General features: G+C 49.5%; 1 protein-coding gene across 3 annotated transcripts; it reads left to right on the top strand.

The window, feature by feature from the left end:
- Positions 1-4: 4 nt before the first annotated feature.
- Positions 5-20,949, top strand: GUK1 (guanylate kinase 1). 3 transcript variants are annotated; one of them, XM_031960288.1, is made up of 8 exons: positions 5-111; positions 9,308-9,421; positions 9,999-10,040; positions 10,864-10,960; positions 17,321-17,459; positions 18,512-18,596; positions 19,557-19,642; positions 19,881-20,949. In XM_031960288.1, exons 1-8 carry the CDS (start codon positions 27-29, stop codon positions 19,914-19,916), a joined length of 684 nt encoding a protein of 227 aa, XP_031816148.1. In that variant the 5' UTR covers positions 5-26; the 3' UTR covers positions 19,917-20,949. The 3 variants fall into 3 exon arrangements, with proteins under 3 accessions (XP_031816148.1, XP_012398903.1, XP_031816153.1); XM_012543449.3 differs by having other exon boundaries at positions 28-1,247; XM_031960293.1 differs by lacking the exon at positions 5-111 and adding an exon at positions 1,274-2,814.
- The last annotated feature ends 268 nt before the right edge of the window (positions 20,950-21,217 follow it).

Here is a 21,217-nt window from a genome sequence, read left to right as displayed (position 1 = left end):
GCGCGCTTCCCTCGGGGTCCGCCTTCATGAGCTGGCGCGTCTGGCTAAAGCTGGCAGTCGCCGCGGGAGCCGCCACGGCGTCTGCCTCTACTGTAGGAGCCCGGGCCGCAGGTGAGGAGACGAAAGGCGAGGGCGGGGACCGGCGCCCGCAGACTGGTGGCTCTCCCGCCCCTCCCCCCCGCCGCTTCCCAGCCGGGACGGGACAGCCAGGGTCTGTGCCCAGGAAGCCGAGGACGGGAGCCGGGATGGGACACACGCCCCCGGGGGGGGGGGGGAGGGGGGCGCTGAAGGACCGGGACTGCTCGCCGTGGGGGGCACCGGGGCGGAATTAGCGCGGCTGGGATCCTCACGTGACCAGCGCGCCGTCGCCGTGAAGGAGGGACCCTGCCCCCCCCAACGCAGGGAGTCCCCCTTCGGCCCCGCGCTGCCGCCCCGCCCCCGACCTCCGGGGCCTGCTGGGCGTGAACTCGGGCATCCTTTCTGTGCCGGTGCGACGCTCACGCGGTGTTTTCGTGGCCGTGCTCGGGACCGACGGGAGCGGCATAGTCAGCTGGCAGGGATCGCTGGGCGCGCGAAACGCTCTGTTCTCCAGTCTGTTTGTGCCCGATCTGACCGGAAGGATGCTCCTCCAGATTTTGCCCTGTGGTCACGTTGCCCCGGGAAAGATTCGTGCCAGCTCACCGACTAAACGCCTTATCTGAGCCAGTGAACTTGGGCGGTCTGGGGAGAAGGCGGGGTGAAGGCCGAGGAGCGGATCCCAGAGCTGTAAGGGCCTGTAGGGGCTCCGGTCTAGCCCGTGAGCAAAAGCGCAGCAAGATGGCTCCCCGTTCTTTGCCAGGCAGAAGCCGGAACGGCGCGCGTTGGAAGGCGATCCCGGTTGGAAGGGGCGTCCTGACGTCAAGGCTGAATGCGTCTCGGACAGTTCTGCCCCTCGGGCTTAGTTCTGGGGTGAGGCAGCCAGCCTGCCCCTCTCCGCAGAGCTCAGCCACCTTTGGGTGCTGAGAGCGGTGAAGCAGCTCCTTTAACTGGGCTTCGCGTGCTCAGCGACTGCCCCGGTCTGGGCCCACCAGAGCCTTCGTGGGCAAGGACAAGTGCACTGATGACCGGTGCACTCTAAGGGCCCAGCCGGGGCCGTGATGAGGAGAGTTTCTTTTTGCCTGGATGAAAAGGCGAGAACTTGGTAGAGAAGTTGGGCCAAGAGGAGAGACAGCTGGAGGGTCCATTCATTCCAGCAATCCTAGGGTGAGGTGAGTGAAGCCAGAGAATTGAGAGAGGCAGGATTTGTGAGGAGAATATTATGGGGCAAGACAGGTTGGAGTCCTGTTGTGAAGGGCCTTGGATGCTGCAGTCAAGTTTATGATAGCAACGGACCGGTCTGCAAACTGCTTTTATATATGCCGCTTCCTTAAATGACCGTAGTCTGAAGGATGGGTTTTAGAGGGGAGAAAATGAAGGCAGAAGCAGCCAAGTAGGAGGCGATTACAGTAGTTGAGGCAAAAAGAGGTAGAGCCTGAACAAGAATGGAAAAAAGATGGCCGCGAGTCACATCTGGGAAGTAGAATCAGCAATGTGGAGATATAGCGCCAAAGAGAACCCCAAGGATTCAAGTTTGGGGGATTGGGAAGAATACTGTGATGCTGGCAATAGAAGTGGATAAGCTGCAAAAGAGGTTTTAGGGGTCAGGAGCCGAGCTCATTTTAAGTGCTGGTAGCAAATTGAGACGAATATGTCTAGTGAGCAGTTGGAGAATCAGGACAGAAGCCCTAGGAAGAGATTGGGGTAGAGATACAAGATTAGGACCTCCGGTTAATTTGGTCCTGCTTCAGATGCCCAGCCTCACTTCTGACCCATCCATTCCCACCTTAAAACTGGGAAATACACAATGATAGTTTGGTGTTTAGGGTGAGGAAGGAGAGCTGCTAATTGGAAAGAAAAACTAAAAAGGGAATAGGTAAAATGAGTTAAAAGCAATTTCTTTCTCAGTTCCTCATCTAACGCATTTCCTTCAGTCTGATGTGGGGAAAACCCATTGTTGAAAAAGAGATGCCATTCTTCTTTCCTGAGCTGAACTGATCATGGTAATAGTCACAGGAGCAGTGAAAAGGTTAAGTTTGGTAATGAAGAAACAAACTCATGTTACTTTCATTTTTGGTTTGACCTGAAATCACTGCTGAAAAATGTACTTCCTTTCCCATGCAAATGCGCAGCTTATTATTTGTTCCGACACCAAAATCATTTCTCTTTAACCAATTCCTGTCCTCCCAAATCCTTGCTTGACATGAAATCTACAAAATGAAATCCTGGACTTGAAATGATAAAATCCTAATATGAAAAACACTTGAGCAGAGACAACAGAAAAACAAGCAGATCTTACAGCATGTGAGCTTTTCATTCAAATTTGTGATTTACTCTCCTGCGGTATTATGGGTATACTGTCAGAACCCTTATTATTCAAAACCACTAAGTTGAAAAAACTCAACTCTGTCTGTCCCCTCTCCCCAGTACCTGTTCCCTTATTCCCTCTAGGTTCTGAATTCCTAAGAACTCTTATGCTAAGATTTTCATCTAGAATAAGTCTGGGCAGTAGAAAATGTGGATATTTTTCTGGTCTCTGATACAATTTAGCTTAGGCCACATAGTTCTGATCTGAGGAACTTTTAAACATACAGTGTCAGAGCTGGAAGAGTCTTTAGAACATGGAATGTTAGAGTTGGGAGGAAATCTACAACAGACTGTTAGAGCTGGTGGCCATGACAAGAGTCATGTAGTGGTGGGAGTACTGGTCTCAGATCCTTACCACCTTGATGACGTTGGGTAAGTGAGTTAACTTTGTGGGACCCCGTTTCTTTACATGAGTAGGTTGTAATAGATCTTTTCTAAGGTCTCTTCCAGGTATAAATCTAATCCTATGAGGACCTTAGGTTAGTGCCATCCTATTCTAGATAAACCACAGCCTGGCTCACTAGTGCATAGAATTGGGTAGGAGACAGATTTATCCTTCACTCTTGAGAGAATCTGTTTACTTAAAGTATCAAAAACATGTACTCACAACAAACACAGTGACTTTTTTTCTATGATTTAATCTTGATGACATTGTGCATTCCTGCTGCATACTCTTTAATCCAGGCTCAGGTTCCTCCTTGCTGTTCTACAAACAAGAAACTCCCATCTCTTTTGGCTCTGAGCATTTTCTCTGACTGTCCCCAATCTCTGGAATGCTCTTGGTTTCAGCCTCCTGGTTCCCCTGGCTTCCTTCAAGGCCTAGCTAAAACCCCATCTTCCCTAGAACGCTTTTCCCAGTGCCTCTTAAGGTACTATGCCCCCCCTCTGTCACTTATTTCCAGTTAACCCGTATAGAGCTTGTGTGACTAGTTATTTGCATAGTCCCTCCTATTAGATTGTGAACTTCTCTAGAATAGGACTAACTTTTGTCTTTCTTTGTATTCTCAGACCTTAGCACTGTGTGCTCTTGGCAGGTTTGAAAATTTCACCCCTTATGAAGTTAACTCAATTCAACAAATATTGACAACTTGCTGTGTCCAGGACCGTGTGACTGGTTCTAGGAACCCTCAGAAAGCTTATAATCTTACAAGGGAATAGAACATAGATTGTGTGTGTGTGTAATCCATCCATATAATACATGCATACACACATATGTACATGCATACTAGATGATGGGACAAAGGCGAGTTCACTTGGTTGCAGTGCTGAAGGGTCAGAAGAATAGAAATAGACAAGAGCTTGAAACCAAGGCCAGGCCTACTTGGGCTAGTCGAGCTTTTCTCATTTTCTTCCATTTTGATTTGGGGACTGGCTTCTGGTACCATCTTTATCTCTGGTGGGCCAGGTGGCTTACTACACCTGCCAGATGTTTTACCCCTAAATTGCTCTCTTGGTTAGGAAATTCCTTCAAGAGCTTCCCCCTTTTAGGGAGAAAGTCCTGCTGACAAGGAAAACCAGGGGGAGAGGAAGGGAAGAGTGGATAATGGAAGACCTCACAAAAGGTTTGGAATTCACATCAGGTATTGCTGTAGGAGCAGCCCTTTGTGCTTTTCTTCTGTGTTTTATCTTCCATGAGTAAATTGCCAGGTAGGAACAGTGCCCTATGCATTGGAGGCCCCCGTAGCATTGTTCTGTTGGAACAAGGCTTAATAGATTCTGACTTAAACTGCCTTCCTCCTGGACAAGTCAGTGGGAGTTTGCTTTGAAGTGAATGACTTTTCCTTTTCATATTCTCCTGCTTGCCTTCAGCTGACTTCATATTTGTGTCACCTCTTGATGTCCCTTTTTATAGCACAGCACCATAAAAGCTCCCAGCCATGATGGGATTTCTGTCAAATAGTCAATCACTGATTGAGATTTATTCTGTCAGGGCCTCCATAAAAAGGCTCTTTTGCTTTATTCTGTTATGATAATGGTCTGAGTACACAAAGGCATTAGAGGAGGCCAATCCCAGGACAGACTTCAGATGAAGACCATGCTCGGAGTCTGTTCTCTTGTCTAAGAACTGGACAGACTAAGTGCACAAGTGCTCATCATCAGAGAATTGCCCGCCAGGAGACAATTTTTTCAGTCACATCTACTTGAGCAATTGTCTATTAAGGTGTGAATAAACTGCTTTCTGTCCTGGTAGAGTTCTACACATAATGCAATTCTGCATCCTTGAAGAGTAATAATACTATGTGATAAAGTTCTGGACAATGTTCAGAGTATCCCGCCCTCAAGGAGTTTGGAGTCTCATTGGAGAGATAAAATATATCCATTTGATAAGGGAACAATTGATACTCCATGACAAATGGGTGATAATACTAGGTACTTTCACTAACAAGGTGTGTAGATATTAGGAATATTGGGAATAATTATTACTATTAGGATTAGTAGATAACTAGGAATAGATGGTTTATCCATTATCCCAGGGCCACAGATCACTGATTAGAGATGAAAGAAGGGACCGTAGAAGTTGAGTCCAGTTCCTCATTTTACAGATGAGGACACTCGGGCACGTTAAGGTTAAATGACATGCCCGGGATAACACTCAGAGTGTCTGAAGTAGGATTTGAGCTTTGGTCTTCCTGACTTCCAGCTCCAGCGTCCCCTCCACACTGCCTCTTGTGGCCCTGTCCCTGCAGAGGTGCAGAGTGAGGCTTGTGACTAGAAGGTTGGTCACCAGGGAATGAATTATTTGTCAGGGCATAGAGGAAATCCCTCATCTGTAAAGGACTACCCACACCCTTGAAATCACAGATCCTAGAAGGGTTGAAGTAGGGAACTTCACTGATCACCACACAGACCTCAGTAAACTGCCTTGGAGGATCTGAGGATACTTGAGATTTTCAGGGCCACCGAGTCCTCATTCTGTACATCATAAGGAAGAGACTCTGGAGATAGTCCAGCCTTGTGATTTGCAGCATTATTCTTCAGTGGAAGAAGTAACAATATTGAATTGACAGATCTTTTAATATTGAAAAGTGTTAACTGAGTGGTTTAGATAGTAGATACCCCTGGGGTGCAAAGGAGAAAAAGATTGCTGTTGACCAGGATGGTTAGGGAAGGTTTCTTGTAGGAGGTGGGCCCTGCAGGCTGCAGAGGATTTGGGCAGACATTCTTGAGCAATCTGTAGAAGAGACAAAACCCAGGACAAAATGAGGCAAGAGCCTTTCTTGTTAAAGAGAAAAGTGACTTTGTGGGACTGGTGGGAGATAAACCTGGAGAGTTATCTTAGAACCATGTGGTAGAAACTTGGAGTGTCAGGCAAGGGAGTCTGGAATAAGAGAATGTTAGAAGTATAAGGGCCCTCAGAGACAGCAGGAGAGGCAGGAGGAAGCCTTTGAAGGTTTTTGTGCAAGGGAGTGATATGATCAAAGCAGCAAGCTTTTGGGGAGTCAAGTGGTGGCAAGCAGGGTGGGTCTCCAGAGTGCTGCTGAGGAAATTCACATGCATTCTACTCATTACACTAGCCAGTTAGGAAAGATAAATGAGAAAGCAAACATTGCAAAAATGTGAGCTTAGCAGAGGAATAAATACCAAACATACCTGTGCTGGGGAAATCCAAGGCAGGATCCAGATAACAGGTGAAATGACAAATCACTTGAATATGACCTTCCCTCTGCTCTAGGTCCTCCAAGTGGGGTATGACTGCTTGGAAGGGCAGAGTCACAGGAAATGCCTCTACTGTCAGGTGGGAGAAAAAAATATTCCTGCCCTCTGTCTTCTTCCATTGCTAGGACATCTTGACCAAATGAGAGACCATATATAACAATGCTTAGAAAAAAAAGCACCAAAGGGTAGACAATATTATTGGCTGACACAGACTGTAGGCTGGGAGCCAGGAGACCCAATTTATTTATTTGTTGTTTTGTTCCTGCTCAGTGAATAACTAATTCTGGGACTTTGGTCAGCTCCCTTAAAACCCCTCTGAGCTTATGTTCCCATACCTGGAAAATAAATAGGTTCTTTTTTTTTTTTTTTTTTTGACAGGCCCCTTATAGCTATTTTTTTTTTTAATAACTTTTTATTGACAGAACCCATGCCAGGGTAATTTTTTACAACATTATCCCTTGCACTCACTTCTGTTCCGATTTTTCCCCTCCCTCCCTCCACCCCCTCCCCCAGATGGCAAGCAGTCCTATACATGTAAAATAGGTCACGGTGTATCCTAGGTACAATATATGTGTGCAGAACTGAACAGTTCTCTTGTTGCACAGAGAGAATTGGATTCAGAAGGTAGAAGTAACCCGGGAAGAAGAACAAAAATGCAAGCAGTTTACACTCATTTCCCAGTATTCTTTCTTTGGGTGTAGCTGCTTCTGTCCATCCTTGATCAATTCCTCTATAGCTCTTAAGAGTCTATGAGTCCCTGACTAGTAGGAATATTCCATAATGCCAAGAACAAGTGATTTCTAGTGATTCTCTCTACCCTGCAGAATGCTGGGCATTTTTTTTTAACCTCATAGGAAGATAAAATTGGATATTACATATTAAAAAAAAAAACCCCACTACAAACGCTAGTCGTTGTGCTTGTTATCTCTGGGTAAAGTAGGTTGTGGGTGCCTAGATGTTCTTTTCATATGCAGAGATAGTATCATCATGAATTTTAGAACACTCTCTCTATCCTTCTAGACCAAATGCTAGAAGCCTAGAGCCTGTGACCTCACCCATCCACCTTATAGACAATATCCTTATATTCTTTTAAATCATTTTTTATTGCTCTTTTCTATTTATATTGCCTAAATTTCCCCCTTTCCTCCTCCTTCCTTCCCCTTCCTAGAAAACCATCCCTTAGAATACTTTTTTTTGAAGAAAGAGAAAATCAGTAAAACTGATAAATAAATATTTCGAAAAAATCTGATATTCCATATTATTCACTTTTCTACCCTCCATGAGACCAGTCCCTTCTCTCTGGATCAGCCGCGGGTTCTCCGTAAAACGAGGGCACGGAACCAGATGATCCTGGAGGCCCCCCATTTCTGACCTGTCATTCCCAAAGAGCAGGGACTATTCTTTGGGACATTTGGGTGCCCTCCCATGGTACTCGCCCACAGTACAGGCTCAGGAAACAGAATGGATGGATTCAGTTCCACAAACAGTCATTAAATACCTCCCAAGTTCAAATATTCTAAGGGTGCAAAAATGAAAGGAAGTGGTAGGGATATACAACATTATACAACATTAAGTGAATAAGCACATTACAAGGCAGAATATGGTGGAGGGGGAGAGGGGGGTGAAGGAGAGACCCAGACTGTGGACAGTTAGAGGAGGAAGGGTTCCCTTCATTTTGGGGGTAGGAATTGGGGAAGAGTAAAGGTTCATGGGGGGGGGGGGGGGGGGGGGGGGGGAGATGACTTATCCCTGAGAGGTTTAGGAATAACATTGAGCAACAGGGCTGGAAGCAGAGCGGCTTAGGCTAAGACACTGACAGGAAGCGCTCATTGGCTCTCCTGAGACATTTATAAGCTTCAGCTCAGCCTAGCCCGAGCAGATGGCTTTCTTTCTTGTCTCTTGAGCTCGCTGACCAAGAACTGGGCATTTTTACATAGAAACATACCTAGCATTGCCAGAGAGGCCTCAGATAAGAGGTAAGTGCAGTCCATGCTGGGGATGGAGCAGGGCGGGCAGTTGGGTGCACTCCTATCAGAAAAGACAGATGGGGAGGCAGCCATGGTACCTGAGAGTTCAGGCATGGAGCTCAACAGGGAAGCAGGCCGTTTTCGCCCTTGACAGCCTGCAAAGACAGGGACTGGTGAAGCCTTAGAGAATCCCAGGAGGTTTCTTTATAATCCAACTCAAGCATCTCCTGTGCTGGAAATACAAAGCTTCTGGGGAGCTCTGAGGCTGGGGGGCACGAGATGCTTACATCTCTGCTGCAAAAATGACAGTATTGGATCATATCAGCTTTTGGGTCCTCCATCCAAGGGAGAAAAGCAAGAAAATTGACCCGGGAAGCTTGTGGGAGAGGCCACATTACAGCTGCGAAGGCTCATGGAGTTGGAGAGATGGGTTTCAGGAAATGTAGCAACTACAACTTAGCTGGGAGCATGGGGGGTGGGGGGTGGGGGTGCAGCTGGAGGTTCTGGTCCAGCTATGAGATGCAGTATATTGTGTTAAGGAGAACCAATTTGGTCCTCATCCTTACACTTAGCTCATTCTCCCCTGTGTCTTTCCACCCATTAAAGTCTTAAGTTCTTCTGTCATTATTTATTTGTCCCTATGAAGTAGCACAGGACCTTTTTCATGGTAGGCACTTAAATATTTGTTTAATTGAATATGTTGGATTTAATTGGTGCAATTGGGAAAAGAGTCAGTCATTTTCCTGCCAACTGAGCCCTTGGGAAGGGAGAGAAAATGAGGGAAAGCTGTCTAATCTAGTGGCAGTCTAAGCACAAGGTCACCATTCCCACATTAAACTTCACTCTTATCTCCTATTCTTCTGTCTCTTTTCTTTCTTGATTATTTTTTTCTCCTTGTTTCTTATCTCTTCTCCGTCCTTTCTTTGTTCCCCTTTTTCTCTCTTCCTCTTCTGTCTCTTCTTTTTTCTCTTTCCTCTCTTCCCGTCTCCTTTTTTCCTCCTCTTTTCTCTCTTCCCTTTTTCCTATTTCTTCTCTCCCTCTTTTCCTTTTTTTTATCTCTTCCCATCTCCTTTTTCCTCTCCTTCTCCCCTTCTTTTCCCTTCTTCTCTTTCTTGTCCTCTCTTTTTTGCTTCTCTGATTCTCCTCTCTTTCCCCTCCTCTTTCTTTTTCCCTCCCTTCTTCACCCTTTCCCCCCTCATTCTTTCTTTCTTCCTCATCCCCTCTCTTCTCTCTCCCTCTAGGGATGACAGGACCAAGGCCAGTTGTTCTCAGTGGACCATCAGGTGCTGGGAAAAGCACTTTGTTGAAAAGGCTTTTTCAAGAATATGGCAACATTTTTGGCTTCAGCGTCTCCCGTGAGTACTGGTGGGTGATTGGGGAGTGGCAGGGCTGCCCAGAAGGGGGGAGGGCTCAGGCATCTCCATTGACTTTGCCTCAGAAGCAAGACCGGCTGCCCCAAGAAGGGGGACTATCCTGTCTCCATGGGGAGATGGCTCCCACCCCTGCCCAGCCCCAGTACAGAAGCATTGAGAGCCAAGTCAGAGGGGCAGCTTTGCCATGCCAGTTTCCTGGGTGACCCTGAGGGAGCCTCTCCTTGATTAGCCCAGGCCGACCTCAGGGACAGTAGCACTGGGCCATAGTGGAGGGCTTGCTGCCCTGGGCTGGGCCATCTGATCAGGCTTGCGGGAGCCCAGGGTCACCTCACCATGAGGAGCTGTCAGGACACGCCAACAAGCCTTCCTTAGGATTTTCTGAGCGTTGTTCCTTGGTGCTCCCCAGCCCTGCTCATGGATGAACAAGGGAGAGCCTCGGTGCGCTCCTTCCTGGGCCCCAAGGAGAGCAGAATGCTCTCTCAGAGCAGGGGGGGCCCTGAGCCTGCAGGGGATCAAGTCTTAGGTCTCCAGAGGGAGTCACTGGCATGCTTTGTTACAGATACCACAAGGAGCCCGAGGCCCGGAGAAGAGAATGGCAAAGGTAGGTGCCCCTGGTTCTGGCTGGTGTTCCCTCTCAGGCACAGGAGACCTGTAGTCTGGGGGGCCCGGCCTCCTGCCTTCCCTCTCCTCTCTGCCCGGGGTCTATCTTGCCCTTTTGCTCAGTTCAGTCATTACTTGCCCTCAGAGCCATGTGCTGCTGTTAGGCCCTGGGTCTGTGAGGTTCAGAGACAGTCCCTCTGAGGAACCCCATGCCCCCAAGACCAGGCTCGAGATGTTGCTCTGACAACATGAATTGCGGTGTCTTCACAGACGAAGGAAGCGGGTTTCCTCGCTCCTTCCCTACCCTTCCCGTTCTCATTTAAACTAGAGAAAGGAAGTGGCTGCACCTTCTCCGTCCCCAGGAGGGCAGCTACTCAGACAGAGGCTCAGCTGTGAGGGAAGGGGGTCCGCCCAGGGCAAGGGCTGGACCCTCCTGATTTAATCCCACATCCTCTGCCCTACCTTCTCAGCAGGCACAGCATGTGCCAGGGAGGGAAGACCGGCTTATGGGGGAAGAAAGTTCATGTAGGGGATTAGTGGGGAATCAGGAAACAGGTGGCAGACTTGGACTGGAACCTGGGGCCTCTGCCTCCTAATCCAGCGCTCTCTCTGCCACTAACAATCCATCTCCTCTCCCTAAAAGACTCCTAAATCAGGGCACCCTGGGAGGGATGATGGCAGAGAAGGAAACAGGGAAGAGTTCTAGAGCCCGACTGCTTTGGGCCCTGCTCCTGGTCTGCTGTTCTGTAGGAAGGTGCCGGGAGAGGAGGGGAGCAGAACAAGCGGGCCTGCGGCCTTTTCCATTGTGCCCGTGTGTGTTCCAGATTATCACTTTGTGACCAGGGAAGAGATGCAAAAAGACATCGAAGCTGGAGAGTTCATCGAGCACGCTGAGTTCTCGGGAAACATGTATGGGACCAGGTAGGTGCCAGCTTCCTTGCCAGCCCAGGCCTTCCCCAGGGAGGGGACCAGGTTGTCCGGGAATGCCTGTCCTGTGCTCCAGCTCGGGCCCATGGACCCAGCCTCCCCAGCATGGTGGGCCTGGCCCGGGCCTGCTCACCGGCCTTCTCTGGGAGATTAGTTGGGAGAGCTGTAGGCAGGCATCCGTCCCAGCGCTGTGGTACCGACCACAAGGCGGATTTTATTGTTGTCTCCCCTGGGACACTCCTCTCCCCTCCCCTTCCCTTCTTTGCCTTGGTTCTGGCTGCCCCCTGTGTGTAGAACAGACTGACCATGGGGGACACCCCCCCCCAATTCCTTCCAAGCTCAGTTCAGATGCCTTTGGTTAAATGAGGCTTCCTCTGATTCCCGGCTAGTGGCCCCTTGAAATTACCCTGGTACCTGTGCACCCCTGTCTCCTGATGGAAGGGGAGCTCCCCAAGGGCAGGGACCTCTTGTTTCCTTGGTAACGGGCACCCCATGTGCTGTGGTGAATGCTTAGTGAGTGATTGAAGAGTGAGTGAGTCACTGCTGAGTCAGCTTGACCTCCAGGCTACGGTTAGGGAGAGTAGGAGGAAATTGCTGGAGATTTTGGCTTACTTAGTGTGAGGAAAAACTTCCTAAGCACCAGAGCCACCCTAAAGTGAACTGTTTCTGGAATGTGAGGAGTCCCTGTCTGTGGCTCTTGGAGATCTCTGAACTCCTGCCCTGTCGTCCCCACCCACTGCCCACCATGGCTGCCCGTCAGCTCTGCCAAAAATAAGGAACAGACGGGTGCTGATTCAGGCACCTCAAGGGAAGGAGGAGAGAAGCAGTGCCCTGGGACAGAGGCCTCCTGTGCCCCGGGGACAGTGCCAGCTGGGGGGAGACCCTGTGTGTGTGGGGGGAGGCAGACAAGGAAAGAATGAGGGAGAGAGAGCACAGAGAAGTGAAATGAGAGGGAGCAGGGAGGGAGGGGAGAGGTACAGTTAAGTGTCCTGTCACTGAGGTCTCTAAGGAGAGACCAGATAATCCCTGGTTGGGGGGAATCCTGGAGTGTTTGCTTGTGATGAGGTATGAGATCATCCTATGTGAAAGAATTCACAAACCCGAAATCTGTGTGGCAAAAGGGATTTATTGGCACTGAGAAGCCAGCTTTGCTAGGAAGATAGACTTTTTGGTGGGCAAGGTCCTGTTAGGAAGATAGCAAAGGTTAACATTGAAAAGAGAATATCTTCACCCATGGGCAGAGTCTGTTAAGATGTCTGCAAAGATATCTGGGCAGGTAGCTTGCTTTGATCTTTGATCAGGAGAGGGGGGCCAACTAGTGAGGGACTGATTTTCAATTCAATTTAAAATTGAACGAGATTACTTACCTGGGAGTTTGAGCCACTGAGAGTTATTTGTGCCAATTCAAAAGGAGGGTGACAGACCAAGATCTCCAATTGAATGAGACTGCTAAACTGGGAATTTGCAGGCTTCTGGGGCCCCAAAAGATCTCAGTTTATGTCACTCGGACACCATTGGAACAGTCTTGTGAGCCATATAACCGGTAAGCTGAAAAAGCCGGTGTTCTTGCTGTCTTGAATAAGGAAAGGGACTGCTCTGTGAGGGAACTACCTTATAACTCTGGCTAATTATCCTTTAAGGCTTTATCATCTATGAATTTCAGTGTTTTGAGCCTAATTATGGGTGGCCCTGTGAATCAAAACTTGGAATACCAGCCATTTATTTAGACATTTGATAGTGAGAGCAGTACATTTTACTTTTTTAATAGTTTTTTATTTTTCAAATACATGTAAAGTTAGTTTTCAGCATTTATTTTTATGACACTTTGTTTTCTAAAGTTTTCTTCCTCCCTTTTTTACCTTCCCCCTCTCCAAGACAGCAAGCAACGTGATATAGGTTAAATATATGCAATCTTTTTAAACATATTTACATATTTGTCAGGTTGTCAAAGAAAAATCAGACCAAAAAGGGGGAAAAACACAAGAAAAAAAATGTTCTAAGATGGAAATAGTATGTTTTGCCTGATAAACAGAAATATGTATAGAAGAATTGCATGTTTAATATATATTGAATTACTTGCTGTCTGGTGGAAAGAAAGAAAAATTTGGAACATCAGGTTCGCAAGAGTGAATGTTGAAAACTATCTTTGCACATATTTGGAAAATAAAATGCTATTATTTAAAAAAAAAAGTATATTTTGATTCACATTCAGGCTTCATAGTTCTTTCTCTGGATGTGATTGGCTTTTTCTATCCCAAGTCTATTAAATGACTGCATTGTTGAGAAAGCCAACTCGATTATCACATAATTTTGTTGTTGTCTTGTGCTCTCCTAGATTTACTCAATTTGCTCAGCATCAGTTCATTTAGGTCTTCCCAAGCTTTTCTGAATTCAGCTAAGCAGTGCATTTTATAGACCCAGGCAGGGAGATCTGGATGCGGGGTGCATCCCGGAGACGGGCCAAGGGAAGCCTGAGAAGGAAGCGGGCTGCCAGCAGGTAAAATGCCTCATCTCAGGCCAAGGAGTTTGCATTTGGGAGACTGAGAGCCGGGCTTGGGTCTCTGCCTGAGGAAGGTGAGCCTGTTCGTATCTGAAAGATGATGGAAGGAGGAGAGGAGAGGCAGAAAGACCAAGTACTTGGAGAGCATCTTAATGAGAGAAGTAGGGGGGCATATAAGCTGCCAGCTGGTCCCAGGGAGAGCTCTTCCCAGAAATTCTCCGAGGACGCTGGGAGAAGGCAGAGATGCTGGCCCTGGAAGCCAAGGGCTCTGGGTTCTAGTCTGGATTCTCTTTTCTTCTTAAAATGAAGGAGTTGCACTTGAGGGTCCCTGCGGTCCTTCCTAGATGTGCCATTGTGTGTTCTAAATATTAGAACTGGCTGGAGATGGGCTGACCTAGAATACCTTTTTGTTCCTTGCCTCCATTCACATGAGGTAGGTAGCACAGATTTTATTATTCCCATTATACAGATGGGAAAATTGACTCAGAGACAAGAAGTGACTTGCCCATGGCTTTATGAGTAAAATTAAATATTTATCATCTGTTCTTTAACTTGCTTTACTTGAGTGTTAAGTTGGAGGTACTGGCAGAGAGAGCCTTGGTTAATGAGAAGCCATCACCATCCCTCAGCCCTGGGAATAATTGTTGCTAATGGACCTCTGGCAGGTCTGGGCATGCTTGAGGGGCTGCTGTCATCCTGGAGTTGTTCGCAAGTCCTGTCCTGGAGGAAAGAGAGGGAAACTTTGCTGGACCCTGAGGAGGAGCTCTTGGGACTCCTGCAACCCCCCTCCCTCCCACTTCCTTGTTAGCAGTCCCTAAAGTAACAAATGAGCAAAGTGATTAGACTCACTCTCAGCAGGCCCTGGGGAGTGCCCCCCAACAAGGACCCTCATGAGCTGGGGCTGCAGAGCGCCTGCTGCGGCTGCCCGCCTCTTGTGGCCAGAATCGGTTTAGTGCAAACGGGAAGCCCAGGTTTTAAAAAGGACTCAGAGCTGGGAAGAACCGAGAGATTGTTGAGTTCAGCCTCATTGCTTTATGAAGGATGGAACAATTCTGAGAGCTTGCAGCTTGCTCAAGATGTCCAGGTGCCAAGTGGCACAGACAGGGTTTTGGCTACTGCGTTAGAGTGATACATACTTTTAAAGAACAAAATGTAAATAACGGAAGATGAGGGTTTCCTGTGCAAATAGTGTTTGGGCTCTTGTTTGTATGATTGAATATATTAATCAGTGGCTCGGTTTGTGATAGATATATAAAGAAAATTTGTTTCTTAGGCTACTATTTCCCCTTTCTGTTTCCTTATAGAAGCTTCTATTGAAAAAGCCTAACTTTGGCTGAACCCAGGAGAAAAAAGGTTCTCTTAGCCAAGGCAGAGAGGGGAAACAGCATGCCTCCAGGAGCCAGGCATTCTGATGACACAGAGAAAAACCGAGCCCTCCAGAACCAGAAAATAGCTGCAGAATTGCAAACTGGATAGATTGGTGAACATCCAGGAGAGAAAAGGGGTCACTGTGGGTGTGGTAAGGGAAAACGCTGATCTGAGAGTCCAAAGAAGCAGGCGTAAATCCCAGCATTCATTGGCACTGGGAACAGTGTCCTCATCTGTAAAGCAGGAGGTAGTAATTGGACCCACTTCTTCCTAGGTGCTGCCACTTGATCAAGTAAATGCCTGGTAGAGTACAGGTAGGCAGTTACTGTGAGAGAGTCAGAGTATTGTGAGAGTTCCTACTGGGCCAAAAGCATCAACAAGAGCACGGCCCAGGCTTCTTTGGATAATAGCAAGTTGTCCCTGTGGCTGGAATATCCAGAATATTGAGGGAAGGAAGGGAAAGCTGAAGCCATCGAGAGAGGCAGGGCATGATACAATCAAAGGGGTGTTTTAAGAAGATTGCCGTGGCAGAGGGTGAATTTGAGGAGAGGTACAGAGATGTACCATTGGAACCCCCAAATGGGGTCACAGACACCCACAAACTCTGCTTGCCTCTGGAGCTACAGGGTAGTGGTCACCATCTACACGGATAAGTATAATTGGAGCCCAGGATTTTTGGGATGATTGACTAGCCCATAGGCAGAAAGAGGGAGGAACCAAAGGTAACTGAGGTTTTATCTGACTGACTTTGTGTGTAATAACGGTGATAACAGAGAGCCTGTGTGCCTGTCTGTGTATGAGGGAGGGGAGAAGAATGCGGAGATGTCCCTAGAAGTCACTGAAGAAGAAGGCATCCCTAGGTCACAGCACTTTTTTTTTTTTTAATTTATTTAATAGCCTTTTATTTACAGGTTATGTGCAGGGGTAACTTTACAGCATTAACAATTGCCAAACTTCTTGTTCTAATTTTTCACCTCTTACCCTCCACCCCCTCCCCCAGGTGGCAGGATGACCAGTAGATGTTAAGTACATTAAAATATAAATTAGATGCACAATAAGTATACATGACCAAACCGTTATTTTGCTGTACAAAAAGAATCAGACTCTGAAATATTGTACAATTAGCTTGTGAAGGAAATCAAAAATGCAGGTGGGCATAAATATAGGGATTGGGAATTCTTTTTTTTTTTTTTTTTTTTTTATTTAATAGGCTTTTATTTACAGGATATATACATGGGTAACTTCACAGCATTAAAACCCAAAACCTCTTGTTCCAATTTTTCCCTTTTCCCCCCCTCCCTAGATGGCAGGATGACCAGTAGATGTTAAGTACATTAAAATATAAATTAGATGCACAATAAGTATACATGACCAAAACATTATTTTGCTGTACAAAAAGAATCAGACTCTGAAATATTGTACAATTAGCCTGTGAAGGAAATAAAAAATGCAGGTGGGCATAAATAAAGGGATTGGGAATTCAATGTAATGGTTTTTAGTCATCTCCCAGAGTTCTTTCTGTGGGCATAGTTGGTTCAGTTCATTACTGCTCCATTGGAAATGATTTGGTTGATCTCATTGCTGAGGATGGCCAGGTCCATCAGAACTGGTCATCATATAGTATTGTTGTTGAAGTATATAATGATCTCCTGGTCCTGCTCATTTCACTCAGCATCAGTTCGTGTAAGTCTCTCCAGGCCTTTCTGAAATCATCCTCTTGATCATTTCTTACAGAACAATAATATTCCATAATATTCATATACCACAATTTATTCAGCCATTCTCCAACTGATGGGCATCCATTCAGTTTCCAGTTTCTAGCCACTACAAAGAGGGCTGCCACAAACATTCGTGCACATACAGTTCCCTTTCCCTTCTTTATAATCTCTTTTGGATATAAGCCCAGTAGTAACACTGCTGGATCAAAGGGTATGCACAGTTTGATAACTTTTTGAGCATAGTTCCAAACTACTCTCCAGAATGGTTGGATTCATTCACAACTCCACCAGCAATGCATCAGTGTCCCAGTTTTCCCGCATCCCCTCCAACAATCATTTTTTCCTGTCATCTTAGCCAATCTGTAGGTCACAGCACTTAAAAAGGGACGGGCGGATCTAAGTTCTCATCCAATCTCTGAAGCTCACTAGCTGTGTGGTCTTGGGCAAGACATTTTACTGCTCAGTTTTGTCCATGACCTGGGGATAGGAAGCGTTATCATCAGCTTGTTCATGGGGTTACAGTGAAAAAAGGCATTTTGTGAGCTTCACAAGTATAGGCTTAAAGGAACCTAATAATAACGCTGCCATGTTTGAGAAGTCTGAGGTGACTTGGCATGCCAGGTGGCGGTATCCCCAGAAGCCACATATGAAGGGGAGATGCCCCTCTCTGGGTCAGCCTGAGGCAGGGGTCTCCGAGCTAGAGGACAGGAGTAGCCGAGGCTGGGCTCCCCTGGAGGTGCTGACCACAGCTGAATGGCCTCTCTGCAGTAAAGCTGCCGTGCAGGCCGTGCAGGCAATGAATCGGATCTGCGTGCTTGACATAGACCTGCAGGGAGTGAGGAACATCAAGAAGACTGAGCTGCATCCCATCTATATCTCTATCCAGGCGCCATCCCTGGACATCCTGGTACGCTTCCTCCTGGACCCCTGCAGGGCTGAGTGGGGGGGGTCCCCCATGTGGTCTCCCCAGTGATTGGGGAGCTTTGGGCTTTTCACAGAAGGGTGCCCGAGGGCTGCCCAGGAAGAGGGAGCCCCTGTAGGGAAGAGAGGCGTCCACTCTCTTGGGGCGGCTCCAGACCCTGGAAGCTATTCATTAATTTGTGGTACAGCTTCCCATCTGAGGAAGAACTTGCCTCGTTTTCTGGGTCTCGAAGTTCCCAGGGTTCTCCTGTCCCTTCTCGATGCTCCCTGGGGCTGGCCCATTTCCCTTTTTTGTTCCCAGCTTTGACCTTGACTTGTTCTATCCTGTGGTTCCAGTTCAGCAGCCGGCTTTTCCTTCTTAGCCAATAAGGCCCCCTGGGACATCCAGCCTGCTGATCCTTGTGGTCCAACCTGAAAAGCAGAACACAGCTCAGGGAGAGGGGGAAGGGGAAGCTTCCATCGGGCCCTGCCAAAGGACCCCGAACAGGAAAGGCTGTTTTCTCACCTGTTCTGAGGCAGCAGTCTGAACCAGGACCCAGAAAAGGGCAGTCCCTTCTATCCTGAGCTGGGAACTAATCCCTTTGTACAGTCTGTGCTCCTTGTTCTCCAGTTGGAGACAGGAGGAGGCCTTGGGGAGGCACCTGCTGGGGAGGAGCACCATGGGGGCCATGATTTAGACTGGCAGGGACCTTGGAAGTCATTGAGGCTGCCCCCCATGTGACAGAACAGATAACACCCGCCCCAAAAGGGAGGAGGTTTGGGCTGGGGTTACCCTTCTGGGGAGCTGCCACATCTGAACCCAGATGTAAGAACACTGCTCCGTACTACCTGGGGGCCACCCCCATCTGCTCCTTTGATAACAAGTCATGGCTGGAAATGGCAGACTGACAGTGCCCAAAGTGGGGCCCAGGGCCAGAACTTGTGTGACTGGCACGGGAGACTCCCTGCCACTGAGTGGGCCTGGGGCTGAGGCCTTGAGGAGGGGCCTCCTGAGCAGGGAGGGCCTGGGGTAGTCACCAGGCTTGTCATGCCTTTCAGGAAAAACGGCTGAGAGACAGGAAGACTGAGACGGAGGAGAGCTTGCAGAAGCGGCTGGCTGCTGCCGCCGCTGACATGGAGAGCAGTGAGTCGGGCGGGTGGGCGCTCCCTGGGGCTCTGGCACCCGCCCCCTGGGCATGCCCTTCTGTGGCTCGCAGTACTCGCCGGGCTCAGACGCGGCACTCGTGCTAGAAATGAGCTCCGGGGAGCAAAGGGGCAAGGAGAGGTGGGCTCCGCTGGGGAGGGATGCCAATCCAGAGGCAGCAGGGGTCCAGGAAGGTCTGATGGGAACCCTCGCTCAGCCTCTCTGTAAGGCCCACGGACCTCGGGGTCCTGGAGACTTAGCAGTGAGCTGGGAGGATCCCGGAGCCAAGGGGCTGCTGCAAGGACGGGAGCCTGTCTCTACAAGCGTCAGCTGACAGCACCCTACAATGGAGGCCCCCCTCCTGGCACTGAGTCTGATCAGGCCTCTGGAGCCCTAGGCCGCACGTGGCGAGGGAGACCGTTCATTCAACGCTGATTAGGCCCTGCCGGCTACAGAGCCCTCTGCTCGTCTGGGACACCGAGCAGGGCCCTGCTGGGCCGGGGCAGCCAGCGGGGCAGTGGGGCAGGCTTGGGGTGCTGAGGGGAGTCGGGGGCCCCGATGTGGCCCGCTCACATGCCTGCCGGGAAACGGGGCAGAGGGATGGGAAAGGGGGTTGGCCACCGGGCCTGGGGAGAGTCTGTGCTGAGCCCAGAGCGGCAGGGCCTGGGTTTTAGGGAAGGGAGGAACTAGCGAGGGAGATGACCGTGTCCTTGGGTAACACTGCCCTGCACGTGTGCAGCAGCCCTCAAAGTACAGACTGGCAGGGGCAGGAGGGGAAATCGAGGCGTAGCCCAGCGCTCGGAACTGAGCTCCTCCCCAGGCTTTCCATGCCGGCTCAGCTCATTCCCGCCCACACGACCAGTAATCCACTGGTCCTTCCGGCCCCTACTGGTTTGGGTGGCAACTTGGGAGGGGGAGGGACAGCCTCCTGAGGGCCGGGCCCCCCCATTGTGTTTCCAGGCAAGGAGCCCAACCTGTTTGACCTGATCATTATCAACGATGACCTGGACGAGGCGTATTTGATGCTGAGGAAGGTCCTGGCTGAGGTGAGCTGCCCTTGGTGGAGTGTGGGCACCTGGCTTAGGCTTGGCCCTGCTGCTTGTCCTGTGGGGACCTTTCTCTCATCTCACTGATCTGGGGGGCTCCCAGGCAGGCAGGGAGGGTTGTGGGTGCCTGCTGGGGGCCGAGGGCACTGGGAGCTGGGGACACGAGCCAGGGGCACAGAGGCACAGGTGGGTGGTGCTTCTTTGGCCCTGACCTGAGCCTCTTTTTTTTTTCCTGAAGGAGATCAAGAAGGCCCAGCAGCCCCGTGAGTCGTGACCAGAAAACCAGAGGCCATCCCGCTGCCCTCCCCCATCCTTTTACGTTCTGAGCCACACATTCCTTTTCATCTGACCCCCTCCCTACTCCACGCCGCAGAGGAGCCTGTGTGGGCATCAGCTGGAACCATGGGCATCTTGGGCCAGAGAATGGGTGGATGATTGTGCCTTTTGGACCCCCACATCTTTTCCCCCCATTAAGATCCCAGGGGCATCCTCTGTACCCCGTAAGACCCAACCTGGGAGAGAGCTGTGTCCCCAAGGCTCCACCACCCACAATGGCTAAGACTGGGAACCTCTAGGCCAGGTTGTGTGGGCATCTAACCCTGCAATGGCCTCTGGACCAAGGAGAGGGCATTCAGACCCTACAGAGAAGGGAGACTCCTAGAGCTGGGGGCCAGGTGAACCCTGGGTCCTTGGTTCCCATATACCCCTGCCACAAGTGGCCATGGCAGGGTAGCAACTTACATGCCAGCCAGTGTCATGAGGCTTTTTGGCTGGGGGGCAAGAATCCTGCTGTCCTCTGGTCTCCACGGTGGGTTGTCTGGGATGTCTGTCCTGTCAGGTTCCTCCAGGGAGGAGACGACCTGCCATGTATTTGGAAGCAAAGGCAGCAGGGCACCTGGTTCTGGAAAACTCCCCTGTATGGGCAGTCACCCTGGATGGTGATTTAGCTCCAGACTGCCATCCTGCCCCCCAACCTGGCGGGTACAATGGCTTTCTGAACCATTTGGCATCCTGGGGACCACTGGGGTAACGGTAATCCCCAGCACGCACACACACTCCCCTCTGACACTTGGACTTGTTTCCTGACTTCGGTAGCCCATCGGGGGGATCCATTGCCTCCCCTCAATCCTCTGCACCCCCACAGCCTAGATCGGCCTGGACTACATTGGGCAGCACGGCCAGGCCACGTGCATGTGTCCAGAGTGATGCTGAGCAGTGGGATGCTCCCCATGACCCCCTCCTCTGTGAACTCTGGATGGTCTTCCTGACCCCAGAACCCAGCTTGGAATAAAGTCCATTTTACTTTAGAAAGGCCTCTTGTCTTCCTGGGATGTGATCTCGGGTAATCTGGCCCAGTTTGGAGGATCCTGTTAATCTGCCCATTTGGCCTGCCCAGAGTGCAGGCAACTGGAATGGGGCAGAGACCCCCGACCTTGGATCCTGGGTGGGGCTGGGCTCCCCTGAGGCCTCGGTGCTGTCAAAACTCCAGAGGAGTCCTGAACTCCCATCTCCCCACAAAGAAACAGTCTGGCCTAGCCCCCCTGCCAGGTCAGGTCCTATAGCTAGCCCACCCAC

The sequence above is a fragment of the Sarcophilus harrisii genome, chromosome 1 (assembly GCF_902635505.1).
Source record: "Sarcophilus harrisii chromosome 1, mSarHar1.11, whole genome shotgun sequence".
Taxonomy (NCBI): domain Eukaryota; kingdom Metazoa; phylum Chordata; class Mammalia; order Dasyuromorphia; family Dasyuridae; genus Sarcophilus; species Sarcophilus harrisii.
The sequence above is the reverse complement of the archived record's forward strand: the minus strand, read 5'-3'. Positions and strand labels throughout refer to the sequence as shown.

Excerpts from the sequence above, each read along its gene's own strand:
- GUK1 (XM_031960288.1), top strand. The coding sequence starts at position 27 with ATGAGCTGGCGCGTCTGGCTAAAGCTGGCAGTCGCCGCGGGAGCCGCC. Across the intron at positions 112-9,307 it reads TGTAGGAGCCCGGGCCGCAG|GGATGACAGGACCAAGGCCA; the intron begins GTGAGGAGACGA and ends CTCTCCCTCTAG. Across the intron at positions 18,597-19,556 it reads CGCCGCTGACATGGAGAGCA|GCAAGGAGCCCAACCTGTTT; the intron begins GTGAGTCGGGCG and ends TTGTGTTTCCAG.